This window comes from Balaenoptera borealis (genome assembly GCF_965194805.1).
Source record: "Balaenoptera borealis genome assembly, chromosome: 16".
Lineage (NCBI taxonomy): Eukaryota > Metazoa > Chordata > Mammalia > Artiodactyla > Balaenopteridae > Balaenoptera > Balaenoptera borealis.
This window is the reverse complement of record NC_138872.1, coordinates 44,179,686-44,193,502: the sequence shown is the minus strand read 5'-3', so window position 1 is coordinate 44,193,502 and position 13,817 is coordinate 44,179,686. Positions and strand designations below refer to the sequence as shown.

Genomic DNA, 13,817 nt, shown 5'->3' with positions numbered 1-13,817 from the left:
CTTTTTTAAAAAAATTATTTAATATTTATTTAGGGACTTCCCTGGTGGTCCAGTGGGTAAGACTCTGCGCTCCCAATGCAGGGGGCCTGGGTTCTATCCCTGGTCAGGGAACTAAATCCTTCATGCATGACGCAACTAAGAGTCTGCATGCTGCAACTAAAAAGATCCCGCATGCCGCAACTGAAGATCCCTCATGCCACAACAAAGATCCCTCGTGCCACAACTAAGACTCGGCACAGCCAAAATTAATTAATTAATTAATTAATTTTAAAAATGGTTAAGATAGTAGATTTTTTTAAAATTATTTATTTATTTATTTATTTGGCTGTGCTGGGTCTTAGATGCGGCACGCGGGATCGTTGTTGCCACATGCAGGATCTTCGTTGCAGCGTGTGAGATCTTTAGTTGCGGCATGCGGGACCCAGTTCCCTGACCAGGGTCGAACGTGGGGCCCCTGCATTAGGAGCATGCAGTCTTAACCACTGGACCACCAGGGAAGTTGCGATAATGTCTTTTGATGCACAAAAGGTTTTGATTTTCATGAAGTCCAGTTTTCTTTTGTTGCCTGTGCTTTTTTTTAATAAAAATTTTTTTATTATTATTATTTTTATTTATTTATTTTTTTTGGCGGTATCGTGTGGCATGTGGGATCTTAATTCCCCGACTAGGGATCGAACCCGCACACCCTGCATTGGAAGCGCGGAGTCTTAACCACTGGACCGTCAGGGAAGTCCCTGTTGCCTGTGGTTTTGGTGTCATATATGGTCAATTGATTTTTTTTTTTTAAAGGAAAAGTGTACCAAAACAATTCAATAGAGAAAGAATAAATAAACGGTGCTAAGACGCTTAGACATCTACTTGCAAATGAATGAAGTTGGATCCCTACCTCACACTACATATAAAATTAACTCAAAGTGGATCAGAGACCTAAGTGTAAGAGCTAAAAATATAAAATTCTTAGGATATATGCGAGTACATCTTCATGATTTGGCAATGGATTCTTAGAAATGACACCAAAAGTACAAGCAGCAAAAGAAAAAAATAGGTAAATTGGACAAAAGACATCAAAGGACGTTATGAAGAAAGTTAAAAGACAATCTACAAAATAGGAGAAAATATTTGTAAATTATAAATCTGATAAGGGTCTAGTATCCAGAATGTATTAAGAACTCTTACATCCAAATAACAGAATGACAGACAGAAAAGTTGCTCAGCGTCATTAATCATCAGGGACATGCAAATCAAAACCACAGTGAAATACTACTTCACACCGACTAGAATGGCTGTAATCATAAAGACAGAGAACAAGTGTTGGTGAGGATATGGAGAAATTGGAACCCTCATATGCTGCTATGTTGAGAAGCTAGTGTATTAAATTAAGAATATGCAAATTATGGCCAGCTGAAAGAGGAGGCACAAGCCACCCACGTGGGGTCGGCATCCATGCTCCCACTCTGGGGAAAGACACACCCTGGGATCACTTTGATTGAAGGTACAGTTGCAATACACCCACATAAAGTAAGTAAAGTCACAAGACTTGTTGCTTACAGAAATGGGGGTTGTGGGGAAGGGCAGTCCTCTGTCCCAGGTTGCCAGCAAGCAGGAGATAGAGAGCAGGGAAGTAAGCACTTAGTACTTACAAGGTGGTTTCAGGCCCAACTCTAAGTGGTTATTTTAAAAGGTTATTTTTACTGGGAAAAGCAAAGTGGGAACGTGGGTTGGGAATCCTCAGCTTGAGTCCTTATCTAAATGCCCAGACTCTGAGTGTGAGCAGGGCTGTCATACTGTAAAATGCCGAGGCAGCAACTCATCATCACATCTTGTAGGAAAGTAAAATGGTGGAGCCACTTTGGAAAATAGTCTGGCAACTACTCAAAAAGTTAAGCATAGAATTACCGTGTAACCCAGCAATTCCACTACAAGGTTTATATTGAGAAAAATGAAAACATACTTCTAGTGGCGGGGGGGAGGGATAAATCAGGAGTTTGGGATGAACATACACACACTACTATACATAAGATAGATAACCAACAACGACCTACTGTACAGCACAGGGAACTCTACTCAATATTCTGTGATAACCTATGTGAGGAAAGAATCTAAAAAAGAATGAATATATGTATAACTGAATCAGTTTGCTGTACAACTGAAACTAACACAACATTGTAAATCAACTATACACGAATAAATTAAAATTAAAAAAAGAAAACATACATCTATACAAAAAATTGTACATGAATGTTCATAGCAGCATTATTCATAATAGCCAAAAGATGAATACAACCAGATGTCTTTCAATGTGGCATGGCCATACAGCGGACTACTACACAGTGATAAAAGTACTGACACAGGCTACAACATGGATAAACCCGGAAAATAGTATTCTAATTGAAAGAAATCAGACACAAAAGGCCACATATTGTATGTCTCCATTTACAAGAAATGTCCAGAACAGGCAAATTTATACAGACAAAAAGTAGAAAAGGGAGGGAGGGAGAAATAGGGAGTGACTGCTACTGAGTAGGGGGTTTCTTTCTGGGGGGGTGAAGTTCTAAAACTGGATAGTGGTGATAGTTGTACAGCTTTGTGAATATGCTAAAAACCATCAACTTGTTCGCTTTTGTGGTCTGTGGGTTATAACTCAATAAGGAAAAGTCAGGTTGTTAAGAGAGCTCTGTTGTGCTCAGTTTCCGTCTTTGTTTCCGAAGCCCACTTTAGGAAGGTTGGTATTTTTTTCCCCTTTTTAATTATTTATTTATTTATTTGGTTGCGCTGGGTCTTAATTGCGGCCGGCAGGCTCCTTAGTTGTGGCATGCAAACTCTTAGTTGTGGCATGCAAACTCTTAGTTGCAGCGTGCCTGTAGGATCTAGTTCCCTGACCAGGGATCTAACCCGGGCCCCCTGCATTGGGAGCGCAGACTCTTCACCACTGCGCCACCAGGGAAGTCCCAGGAAGGTTTTAGACTTTCTGTCAATTAGCTACTTCTGTGCCTCTTCTGAATGCTCTCAAAATCAAGGCAAAATTTGCCTTCCTAGGCTGAGGTGTGCTTACAACATTCCAGGTAAAAACGTAAAGGAACAAAACATCTTGCCCACATGCACCCTGGGCCTGTCTTCCTTGAGTGTCTGGTCTCTGAGCTAAGAGACGTGTCAGGAGTAAGAGGTTCCAGCGTCAAGTTTGGAAAATGTGGCAGTTAAACACGTTTCTTAATGTTGAGCTGGTAACGTGTTATTAGGTACATCCTGTCTCCCCCACACACCCAAAATATTTTGGTGGAACACACTCTTTGAAATTGCTGTAAGAGTCAGTATTTTGAAATTCAAATTTGAAATTTGGAAGTCAGTATTTTGAAATCTTAATCAGATTGTTGTACGTGTTAATACCATTTGATTTAATAGATACTAAATCATTTCTTTATGACTAATGTTTTTAATTTTCTCACAACTTAGCTTCCACCCTTTGCAGTTTGTCAGATCCTCAAAGTGCGGTCTGGAGATCCCCGGGGTCCCTGAGACCTTTTCAAGGGGTCCTCTGAGTCAGAACTATTTATTCTTATTCGCATGAGTCTATGTACAGTAGGCTTTCCAGAGGCTCTATTGTGTGTGATATCTTAACAGACTGAATGCCATTAAAGAGATTTATAAAAATGTAAAACACTGCCACCCTTTTCATTATTTTTTTTGGTTGTTTTAAAAAATATAGTTATTTTCCATTAAACAGTGTTGTTTGTGTTAATATGTAATGGGTTTGTTCTTTTAAGATGAATTCATATATACTTCAAAAAATTTCTCCATTTTAATTTCGAATTTGATAAATATTGATAGATATAATCTCAATAAACAGTAACTCTTTAGGTCTTCCTGAAATCAAAAAGTTTAGAAACCACACTGATCAAGGTAATGAATGAGGGAATTCCCTGGCAGTCCAGTTGGGACTCTGTGCTTTCATTGTGGAGGGTGAGGGTTCAATCCCTGTTCGGGGAACTAAGATCCCACAAGCCATGTGGCATGGCCAAAAAAAAAAAAAAAGTAATTAATGAGCAATTTGTCAAGTTTAATACACTAAAGCCAGATTAATGGAAAAATTATCCATCTATCCTAATTGAGAGCCTTAAGATCTGCATTCTTTTATTTATTTGTTTGTTTATTTATTTTTGGCTGCGTTGGGTCTTCGTTGCTGCGCAGGCTTTTTCTCGTTGTGCTGAGCAGGGGCTAATCTTCGTTGCGGTGCGCGGGCTACTCATTGCAGTGGCTTCTCTTGTTGCAGAACATGGGCTCTAGGCGTGCAGGCTTCAGTAGTTGTGACACGCAGGCTCAGTAGTTGTGGCTTGCATGCTCTAGAGTGCAGGCTCAGTAGTTGTGGCGCACGGGCTTAGTTGCTCCACGGCATGTGGGATCTTCCCAGACCAGGGCTCGAACCTGTGTCCCCTGCGTTGGCAGGCGGATTCTTAATCACTGAGCCACCAGGGAAGCCCCAAGATCTGCATTCTTGAATGGTTTTAAATCAGGTGCTTTCTCTCTGATGTTTAACCTACCATATCTGTTTCACAAGATTGTTTGAATGCAGTTGTAATAGATAGGAAAAGTGCTTTTAGGCTTTGGCTTTAAAAGATGTCGTGTAAATATCATTAGACCATGGGAAGGTAGAGAGTTATTAAAAGCATTGGCTTCTTTTTAGGATACATGTTATAATCTGACCACTGTAAGTAGGTTAATAACGCGGCAGTAAATATCTCTGGCTATTAAACCATGTCTCATTTTGACTGTTAATTCTTAAGTCATTCGGCAGCTTTTGAAACACCTGGAAGCTTTCATTTTCATGCATTGATTAAACACCAGGTTTTTTAAAAATTGAAGTATACTTGGTTTATAATATTGTGTTAGTTTCAGGTGTACAGCAAAGTGATTCAGTTTTATTTTTTTTCAATTATTTTCCATTATAGGTTATTACAAGATATTGAATATGGTTCCCTGTGCTACACAGTAAATCCTTGTTGTTTATTTTATATATGGTAGTGTGCATCTGTTAATCCCCTACTCCTAATTTATCCCTCCCCACTTTCCCCTTTGGTAACCATGTTTGTTTTCTGTATCTGTGAGTCTGTTCCTGTTTTATAAATATGTTCATTTGTACTATTTTTTAGATTTCATGTATAAGTGATATCATATAATAGTTGTCTTTCTCTGTCTGGCTTACTTCACTTAGTATGATAATCTCTGGGTCCATCCATGTTGCTGCAAATGGCATTATTTCATTCTTTTTTATAGCTGAGTAATATTCCATAGTAGATTATATACCACATCTTCTTTATCTGTTCATCTGTCGATGGACATTTAGGTTGCTTCCATGTCTTGACTATTGTGAATAGTGCTGAAATGAACATTGGGGTGCATATGTCTTTTCCAGTTAGAGTTTTTTTCAGATGATATGCCCAGCAGTGGGATTGCTGGATCATATGGTGACTCTATTTTTAGTTTTTTGAGGAACCTCCATATTGTTTTCCACAGTGGCTGCACCAATTTACATTCCCACCAACAGTGTAGGAGGGTCCCCTTTCTCCGCATCCTAACACCAGATTTTAATGTTGTATTTGCAAGTCTAAAATAAGGCAGACTCTAACCTTTGATTGATATAAGCTCATAAGATTTAAATATCTTTCCACCTGTCACTGAGGGAAAATGTTAAGTAATATTAAAATGTCACCTCTGTTTTTATTCACAGTTGGGGCTGGACTTGGAAGAACTGGAGGAAATAGAAGAGGATGCCGGCCTGGGGAACGGAGGCTTGGGGAGGCTGGCAGGTAACCCCGGGCTCCTGTCCAGGACAGACCTTTCCTGACACAGTGCCTTGGTCAGGGAGCAGCACATGGCAAGGCCAAGATCAGCCATGCTCCCAGCACTGGTCCGTGGGGATAGATTGGTCCCTCAGAGTGGATGGGACAGTGTGTCCTCCGGGTCAAAATCTTTGCCACCAGTAGGGGAAAAAAATGCAAATTATATATTGTCTTTCACACAAAGGGCGCTTCATAATTATGGTGACCAGGCTTGCCAGTATTGGGGAACTGGTGCCAGAAGGGGTTTGCAATATACCAACCACCTCCACAGCCAGTAACTGGGAGAAAGACAGAGGGCTAGAAACACACACGCACAATTTATGAATGTAGCCCAGCTTAAAGCAACTGTTCCTGCTTTACTACAGTAAACAGATTGCTCTAAAATAGCAGAGCTGTTTCTCTTGGAGCTACTGCTCCTTTGGGCCACCCTATTTGAGAATATACCCAGTTTGAAGTTTGTAGGTTTTTTTTCTGTTTTAATTATTTTCGCCAGCCTTTATGGGGGGAAGGAGCTGGGTTAAGAACTTGGAAGTGGAAACAGCAGTCACAGTGAGATTTGATGTCACTATGTCCTTCAAGGCTTTTGGGCACAGTGCTTCTGGAGCAGAGATGATCAAGTTCTGTGCTGCCCTTGTGTGTACGGGGCCCTAAAGTAATACACTTTGCATTACTGCCCCTTTTGAGAGCTGTCATTTTGTAAAGGGAGCAAATGCCCTAAAATTTATCTGGGTGAGTTGTGTGTATGTGTTCATGTTTTCAGAATTTAAGTTAAATTCTTGAAAACTTATAAGCGCAGCATATGTTTCTGTCCAGCACAGCAGCACCTGGCTCTAGGTTAACCCTTGGCCAGGCCTGCCCCGCCTCCAGGGGAAGGGCCGTGTATGCCCCACTGGCGGGTGCGGGCTCTGTGTGGCCTGCGAAGGTGAGGTCACACGCACCACGCTAAGCCGTCGCTTCCCGCTGCAGACGGCGTTACGGCGTCCAGGCCGGCAGGCAGAGGGCAGCCCCTCGGGCTTCGGTCCCCTTTGCCCTGACGGCATTCCGTTGAGCGTGGTCATCTCCCCACTTAGTCCTTGCTCAGTCAGTAAAAACTGAACCTGTTCCCCAAGCTCGAGGGAAGCTCCAGGCCGCCCACTCTGAGGCCGGCGTGTCAGCTCGTGGGCCGTTCCGCCCCGCGGGTCCTCAGGCCGCATCAGGCTGCTTCGCGTCCACTCCAGGCACCTTTCCTGCCACTGGGCGGCACCACCGGCCTTCCCCCTGGACTCCTCTGGGCCCTTCTGGTTCCACGGCTCCCCTCGCCGTGCAGACCTGGGTCACCCCCAGCCTGCGGTAGCTCGCGTGCGGCGTCCTTCCTGCGAGAATGATTTCCTCAGAGCGAGAGCCCAGGTCTTAGTTTGTGGGTCTTCTTGTCGTTCCTCCTCAGCAGAGGGCCTGGCACCCCCAGGTCTGTGCGTGTTTGGTAAATTGGCATGTATCTTATGTGCTGGTGTTCCGTTGTTAAAATTTTGTGTTCTTTTTAATCCACAAGTTTAATAAGGCTGCCTTCTGAATCTTTATTCAAATCATGGTGGTTTGCTTTCAAGACACTTTGATCGGAACAAGGGCTCCATTTGGCGGCACCTTCCGGGGGCCCTGGTGGCACTTTGGCACCTGGGTATTTGGCGTTGTGGGTGCTGAAATGTACATTTGCAGGCCCCGCTTCTGTGCCTTCTTTACCAGTGTGTGGGGAGATGTTTTGTGGTGTTGCTTGGATTTCAAGTAGAATGTGTGAGGGTGGGGAGGCCTGCAGCCTGAGTAAGGGTCCCCTAAGAGAACGTTGGCAGGAGGGGACAGTGTGTTAAGATGAGCTGAGTTTGGCAGTGTCCTCTGTGGGGTTCGTCCCTCTTCCCACACCCCCAAGTAGCCCCCGTGTGGATGTTGTCTTGGCCTGGCCCCGGGCTCTCAGGCCAAAGGGCATCAGAGTGGGGTTCCATTTTCCTTTTCATGAGACCTGAAGGTGACCGGTCACCACTGGGCCACTGCCTGATGCCCTGGGGGCCGGCCCTCCGGCGCCTACTTGACTTGGTGTCTGGGCCTTGGCTCCAGAGGCCTTGGGTCTACTGATTGTCTTTGATCCCAAGAAGTTCTTTGTATTTGGACTTTCAGCCTGCTTCCTTGACTCGATGGCCACCTTGGGCCTGGCGGCGTACGGCTATGGAATCCGCTATGAGTTTGGGATTTTTAACCAGAAGATTGTCAATGGCTGGCAGGTGGGTGCGATTTCCTTCCTTTGCTCACTTGCAGCTCTCATGCACACGAGAAAATAACCAGGCACTGTCGGTTCTGCTTTTGGGCTTTCTGCTCCTCCTGGAGAGGCTGCGTGCCGGTCCTTGGCGGAGCGGAGGTGGGCAGGTGGGCAGTGCTGGGAGTTCTGGGCACTCCGTGCTTTCCACATCGTCCCCACGGCCGGCAGGGCCCGTCGCCCACATGTGCTCATTGCACACGGCTTCTGTGTGGCGACAGGACGTCTGGTGGGCTGGGGCCAGAGCCCAGCTGGGTCTCGCAGGAGACACTGTGGGTTGAGGACGCCACCAGCTGGTGTTGTTTTCTGTTGTCTCTCACAGAGCGAAGGCACCCCCCCAGCCCACCCCCACCGCAGAGGAGGATTGGCCTGGAGTCGCTAGGAGAACAGCTATTGCAGGCTTTGCTCCCACCTGCCCTCACTCTCTGACACCAGCGAGGTGGTGGCGTCCTGGGGGTTAGGGGCTGGACTCTGCAAAGCAATGTGGCTCTTAGGAAGAATGAGCCTCAATTCTAAAGCGTCAGGCAGAGAAGTAACACGGTCAAGACCCTGCTGGTAAACGGGGGATTCAAAATGCAGTCCCACCTTCCTCCTCTTAGGTGAGGTGGGCCTTTCCCCTCACTTTGGCATTTCCAAAAGGAAGGCAGCACTCTTCCACTTGGGTGGAGAATAGTTTAAATAATTTGGGGTCTAAAAGTCACAGATAAAGCAGGGCTGGAGTTAGGATCAAAAAGCTGGTAACAGGAAAGTCATACAGTCTGAACGAAGAAGCTAATGATCGGGGTGACGGAAATGTCCTCTGTCTTGATGGGGTTTGGGTCACACAGGTGTGTGCAATTGTCAGAACTCAACCAATGTTGTCCTTAAGATTTATGCATTTCACTGTGTGTCTGTTAACCTAAAAAATAAACACGTGATGGACTGTCCTTAATGACATGCCTGCTGAAGTGTTCAGGGGAGGAGTGGACAGATGTCTGGGATGAACTGCTCACTTTGAAATGCATCAGAAAAGTAATGGATGGATGGAAGGAGACGTGGTTATCAAGTACAGCAAGATGGTAGCAGTGACAGAGCCTGGGTGGAGGGTGTGCAGTTCACTGTCAATTCCTTGGCATTTCTGTGCGTTTGAAAGCGCTCATAATAAAACGTTAGCCAAGAAAAGTATGGCCAAAAGTAAAAGGAAACAAAACAGATTTGTAGCCACTGGTTAATTTATAGAAATACTCCCTCTGACCTTGAAAGGAGAAATGCACTTTTCCTCCTGCCACCTTCTGGGTGATTTTAGTCACGGTTCTTTTTTTTTTTCTTAATTTTTTTTTATTTTTTGGCCACACCGCGCTGCATATGGGATCTTAGTTCCCCAACCAGGGATCGAACCTGCACCCCCTGCATTGGAAGTGCGCAGTCTTAACCACAGGACTGCCAGGGAATTCCCTAGTCACAGTTATTTATGTGTGTGTATCTGTCAGATGTGAGCCAGCCTTTGTACACGTGTGGTCTGTGGCCCATTCCAGCTCTTTCGTAGTTGAGGCGATGTGTGTGTTTGTAAGACAGAGACTCTGCGGCTCCTCCCTGCCCGGTGGGTGTTACGGTCATAAGGAGGAAGGTTTGGGTGGTCGTTTCTGTCTCTTTCCATCTGTTTGACCACAGACACTTCTTCCTTCCGGTTCCCTGTTTCTGTGCCTCTTGCCATCTTGCATAACAATTTAAAGACAGTCCTAGGATGAGAGGCCGGTGGTCAACTTGCCAACTCCCACACTTCTGTCAGGGGAGCTGCTCAGTCAGAATGCTTTTAGCGGAGTTTAGCTTCAGCACAAGTAAACGTGGGCAGTGGTCACAAAGCAGCATTGGTGGCCAACGGGGTCCACAGACCAGCCTTCCTATCAGAGAAGGGGCTCCAGAAGGGAGACCCCCTTGCCTCGTGTACTTGGGAAGATGCTGCTTCTGCAGACAGCTCATTGAACTGCTCTGTGGAGACGGCCAGGCTCTGATGTTGGAATCTCACTAACGTACAGGAGGTCAAAGGCAGGACCAGTCCTGTGATGAGTATCTGCCTGCACCAGGCAGGACAGTCTTGCCGGGAGTTCTGTGGAGACGGGCACAGCGAAGCAGTAACCTCAGCCACGTCACCGTCCTAAAAGCATGACCCAGATGCTCTTTCTGGGGACTTGACTTTCTTCTGTGTCTGTGACGTGGCTGTCCTGGACGTGTGGTGTAGACAGGGCCATCCTTCTGTCTGTGACTTGGCCGTCCTGGACGTGTGGTGTAGACAGGGCCATCTTTCTGTCTGTGACTTGGCCGTCCTGGACGTGTGGTGTAGACAGGGCCATCTTTCTGTCTGTGACTTGGCTGTCCTGGTCACGTCACGTGGATGGAGTCATGTGTGGACCCTGCGTAACGTCTTGAGGTCCATTGATGTGCCCCAGGACTTCTTCCTTTTACTGCTGAATTCAAGCAATTCTTAACATCTTTTTACTTTGATTTATTCTTCTAATTTTATATGAGTTTTTTCTTTAACAGTCCAAAGTGTTCATTTTTAAACAGAGCCTTGACCGGAATTGGAAACCTTTGCGCTGTAAATAGGCTGCAGTTTTGTTTCCGTGCCGGGCAGCATCGTCTAGATGGTGTGGCCAGTGCGGGCGGAGGGCAGGGTCCGCCAGTGCCCGGGACCGTCTCCCCCGCCCTCACCTGCCGCCCTTCCAGGTGGAGGAGGCGGACGACTGGCTGCGCTACGGGAACCCCTGGGAGAAGGCGCGGCCGGAGTACATGCTGCCCGTGCACTTCTACGGGCGAGTGGAGCACAGCCCCGAGGGCGTGTGCTGGCTGGACACACAGGTACCACGGGCGCTTCTTGGGGGGTGGGGGGCTGAGCACGGGGACCCTCGACTTGCCTTGTCGCGTCGGCTTCCCTTGGGGCTTCCCTGTGGGACCCACCTCCCCCCGCTTGGGACTGTCCAGACACCAACTGTGAAGCCACACTCTATAGTTTAACGAGAGCCGTGTCGGCTGAGACTGGCGGTGTCTCGTGGTGAGCGGATCGGCGCTGGGAGGGGCAGGGCACTGACCCCCACCGCCCCGACCCTAGGAGAGGGGGTAGGACCAGCCCCGTGTCCCCGTGGGGCAGGCACTCACCCCTCGCTCCCGGTCCCGCGTGTGGCCCCGGCTCTCAGTGCAGCTCGCTGGTTATTCTGAGCTGCCGGAGCTCTGGGCGTGCGGGGCGGCTGGGTGGATGCCGTGCAACGGGGCACGGCACCCCCGCCCCCCAGCTGGGCCCTGGGGGCGCCAGGGCAGGAGCACCGAGTGCTTGGCGGAACGCGGTGCTGTACCGGCGGGTGCACACGCGGAGTCCAGCCCGGGCTCAGAGACCGCGGGGGGCGGAGGAGAGCTTCTTGCGGGGGGCGGGCGGCGGCGGGGGGGTTGCAATAAGTGAGAAAGACGCCACCGCAGCCATGTGGGCAGTAGAGCATAAACAGGGCAAGCCTGTGAGTCACAGGGGTCAAGTGAGTCATCCAGATTCAAGTCTTAACTGGGGCTCGTGGAGCCAGGGCAGGCTGGTGGCCTAAGATGCCGGAATAAGTTGTATTTAATTTGGAAAAGCAGAGAAGGGGGTCTGGTTTTCTAGGTGCGTGTGCTTGTAGAAGATGAATGAAAGGAGGCCTGGAGACCACTTGGCACCCCAGGCGCCATGCAGCGAGGGCCTTCCCCTGGGGGACTGGCCGTGGGGAGGGAAGGAGCAGGTTGCACGTGCTTTACAGGGCTTGTCAAGGCCAGGCAGGGCTGCGGAGCAGGGCTGCGGGGAGACGGGAAGGGAAGGGTGATGCTGGGGCTTTAACCCGGGGGTCCCGCAGTCCTTTGTGGCCATTGGAGCTGCCTTCACCTCCTGAAGCCGCACGCGAAGCACCCCGAGAGCAGGCCTGAGTGTGAGAAGCCCGTGGGAGGGTCTGCGGGTGGAAGTGACCTGAGGCTTGTGCACCTCTTCCTGTGCTCGGCAAGAGCAGAGCTGGTGCTTCTGGACAGATGGGGATTGGGACGGGGGTGGGGGGCAGGTCCAGTGTTTTCTGTCGGGAGGGAGTGTGCAGGCTGCTTTGGTTTTGCTGAAGTTCGAGGTCAAGGCAACAGGAGGAGCCTCGCCGCAGACGTGGGAGATGGTCTGAAATAGCAGCTGTCTGTGGGGAGAGGTTAGGTGAGTCCCGAAATCGCCCACGCAGAGTTGAGTGAGAAGAGGGCAGGCGTGGAGGGGGAGGCCGAGGACACGGGAGGAGGGGCTACCGAGGAGCCAGGTGACAGTCGACGCCGGTGTCGAAGGTAAAGCTAGAGAAGGCCTGGCGTGTGGTCAGGGCCCACCGGAGGCGGCCTCGGGTGCTCCCGGCTCAGGACGTGTGCGAGCCGGGGCTGCAGGTGCGAGGGACACGGGGCAGGTTGGGTGTGTTTGAGGAGGAAGGAGCGAAGCCGGAGGAGGGCGGGCCGGTGGGCCGCTTCCTGCGAGGCCGAGCTGCCCCAGCCCGTGGGGGGAGGTGGCCCAGGCCTGGGGACCGTGTCTTCCCTCGGCAGGTGGTGCTGGCCATGCCGTACGACACCCCGGTGCCGGGCTACAAGAACGACACCGTCAACACCATGAGACTGTGGTCCGCCAAGGCGCCCAACGACTTCAAGCTCCATGACTGTGCGTCCCCTCCTGTCCCCATCCGGTGGCTGATCCCAGACCGACCCCGTCTGCACCCGCAGCCCACGAGGCTCCCCACTGCGGGAGGGCTGAGGGCGGGTTCCCTGTGAGCCCTGGACTTCCCAGGGACCCCGCGCCCTCCGGAAAGAGCCAGGGGCCTGGGGCGGCGTGTGGGCCGGTCGGCGCAGCAGCTGTGGGGCGCCTTCCGCTCGGGAACGCTGCCCTCAGACCGATCAGGGCACGCGGGAGCCTCAGCAGGCACGTGGGTCCTGACTCCGCTCTCTGCCCTCAGTCAACGTGGGCGGCTACATCGAGGCGGTCCTGGACCGGAACCTGGCCGAGAACATCTCCAGAGTCCTGTATCCCAACGACAACGTGAGTAGCTGCTGCGGGGGGTCCTCGTCTGCGCCGTTCCTCCAGTGTAGGAAGCACCCCTGCAGGGCTGGGCTCCAGAAGGGCCCCTGTGCTGGCCTCAGGCTTGTCAGGTGAGGCCACGAGAGTGAGGGCGGACACGGCATCCCTGACGGGGTCCAGGAGCACCTGTGTGCTGGTAGCCCCTCCTTTGCCCTCCGCCCAGGGGAGCTCTTAGGAGGTTCCTGGCCTCACACCTACGCTCCTCCCCATAAACACACGGCCGCCGAGTGCAGGGCCGCGGAGCCCTCAGACCTCACGTCCAGCCGTTTCTGCTCTTCAGCACCTGGTGCCAGCTCCCCAAGAGTTGGGTGGCGCGTTGTCGCGTGGGGCCAGCAGTCCCTATTCTGCAGGGACGCCTTGAGACGCCACATGGTCATGGCTTGGAACGCTCTTAGCGGGTGTCCCCACTTGTGTGGCGGGGGCCTCAGCCACATGATCCACTGCCACCAAACGAGCCCTTAGGAGTTGCCCATCTTTGTGGGTTGTGTGTTTCTCTTATTTTATCAGGGAAATATGTGCAAAGGGCCCTGTGCTGAAAGGCTCATAAGAAAATGCCCTCCCCCAGCACCCCCCGAGATTCCAAGCAGAGTCTCATGCTTTAGGCGTGAGGCCTCCTGGAACGTGA

The 13,817-nt window shown here is 49.9% G+C and overlaps 1 protein-coding gene across 1 annotated transcript in view; it reads left to right on the top strand.

The window, feature by feature from the left end:
* PYGB (glycogen phosphorylase B) overlaps positions 1-13,817 on the top strand; it is a 53,507-nt gene that overhangs the window by 22,828 nt on the left and 16,862 nt on the right. The window contains exons 3-7 of the mRNA XM_082359020.1: positions 5,723-5,801; positions 7,980-8,083; positions 10,819-10,950; positions 12,667-12,778; positions 13,071-13,153. Of these exons, the coding sequence (XP_082215146.1) occupies positions 5,723-5,801; positions 7,980-8,083; positions 10,819-10,950; positions 12,667-12,778; positions 13,071-13,153 (510 nt within the window). The remainder of the gene's footprint in view (positions 1-5,722; positions 5,802-7,979; positions 8,084-10,818; positions 10,951-12,666; positions 12,779-13,070; positions 13,154-13,817) is intronic.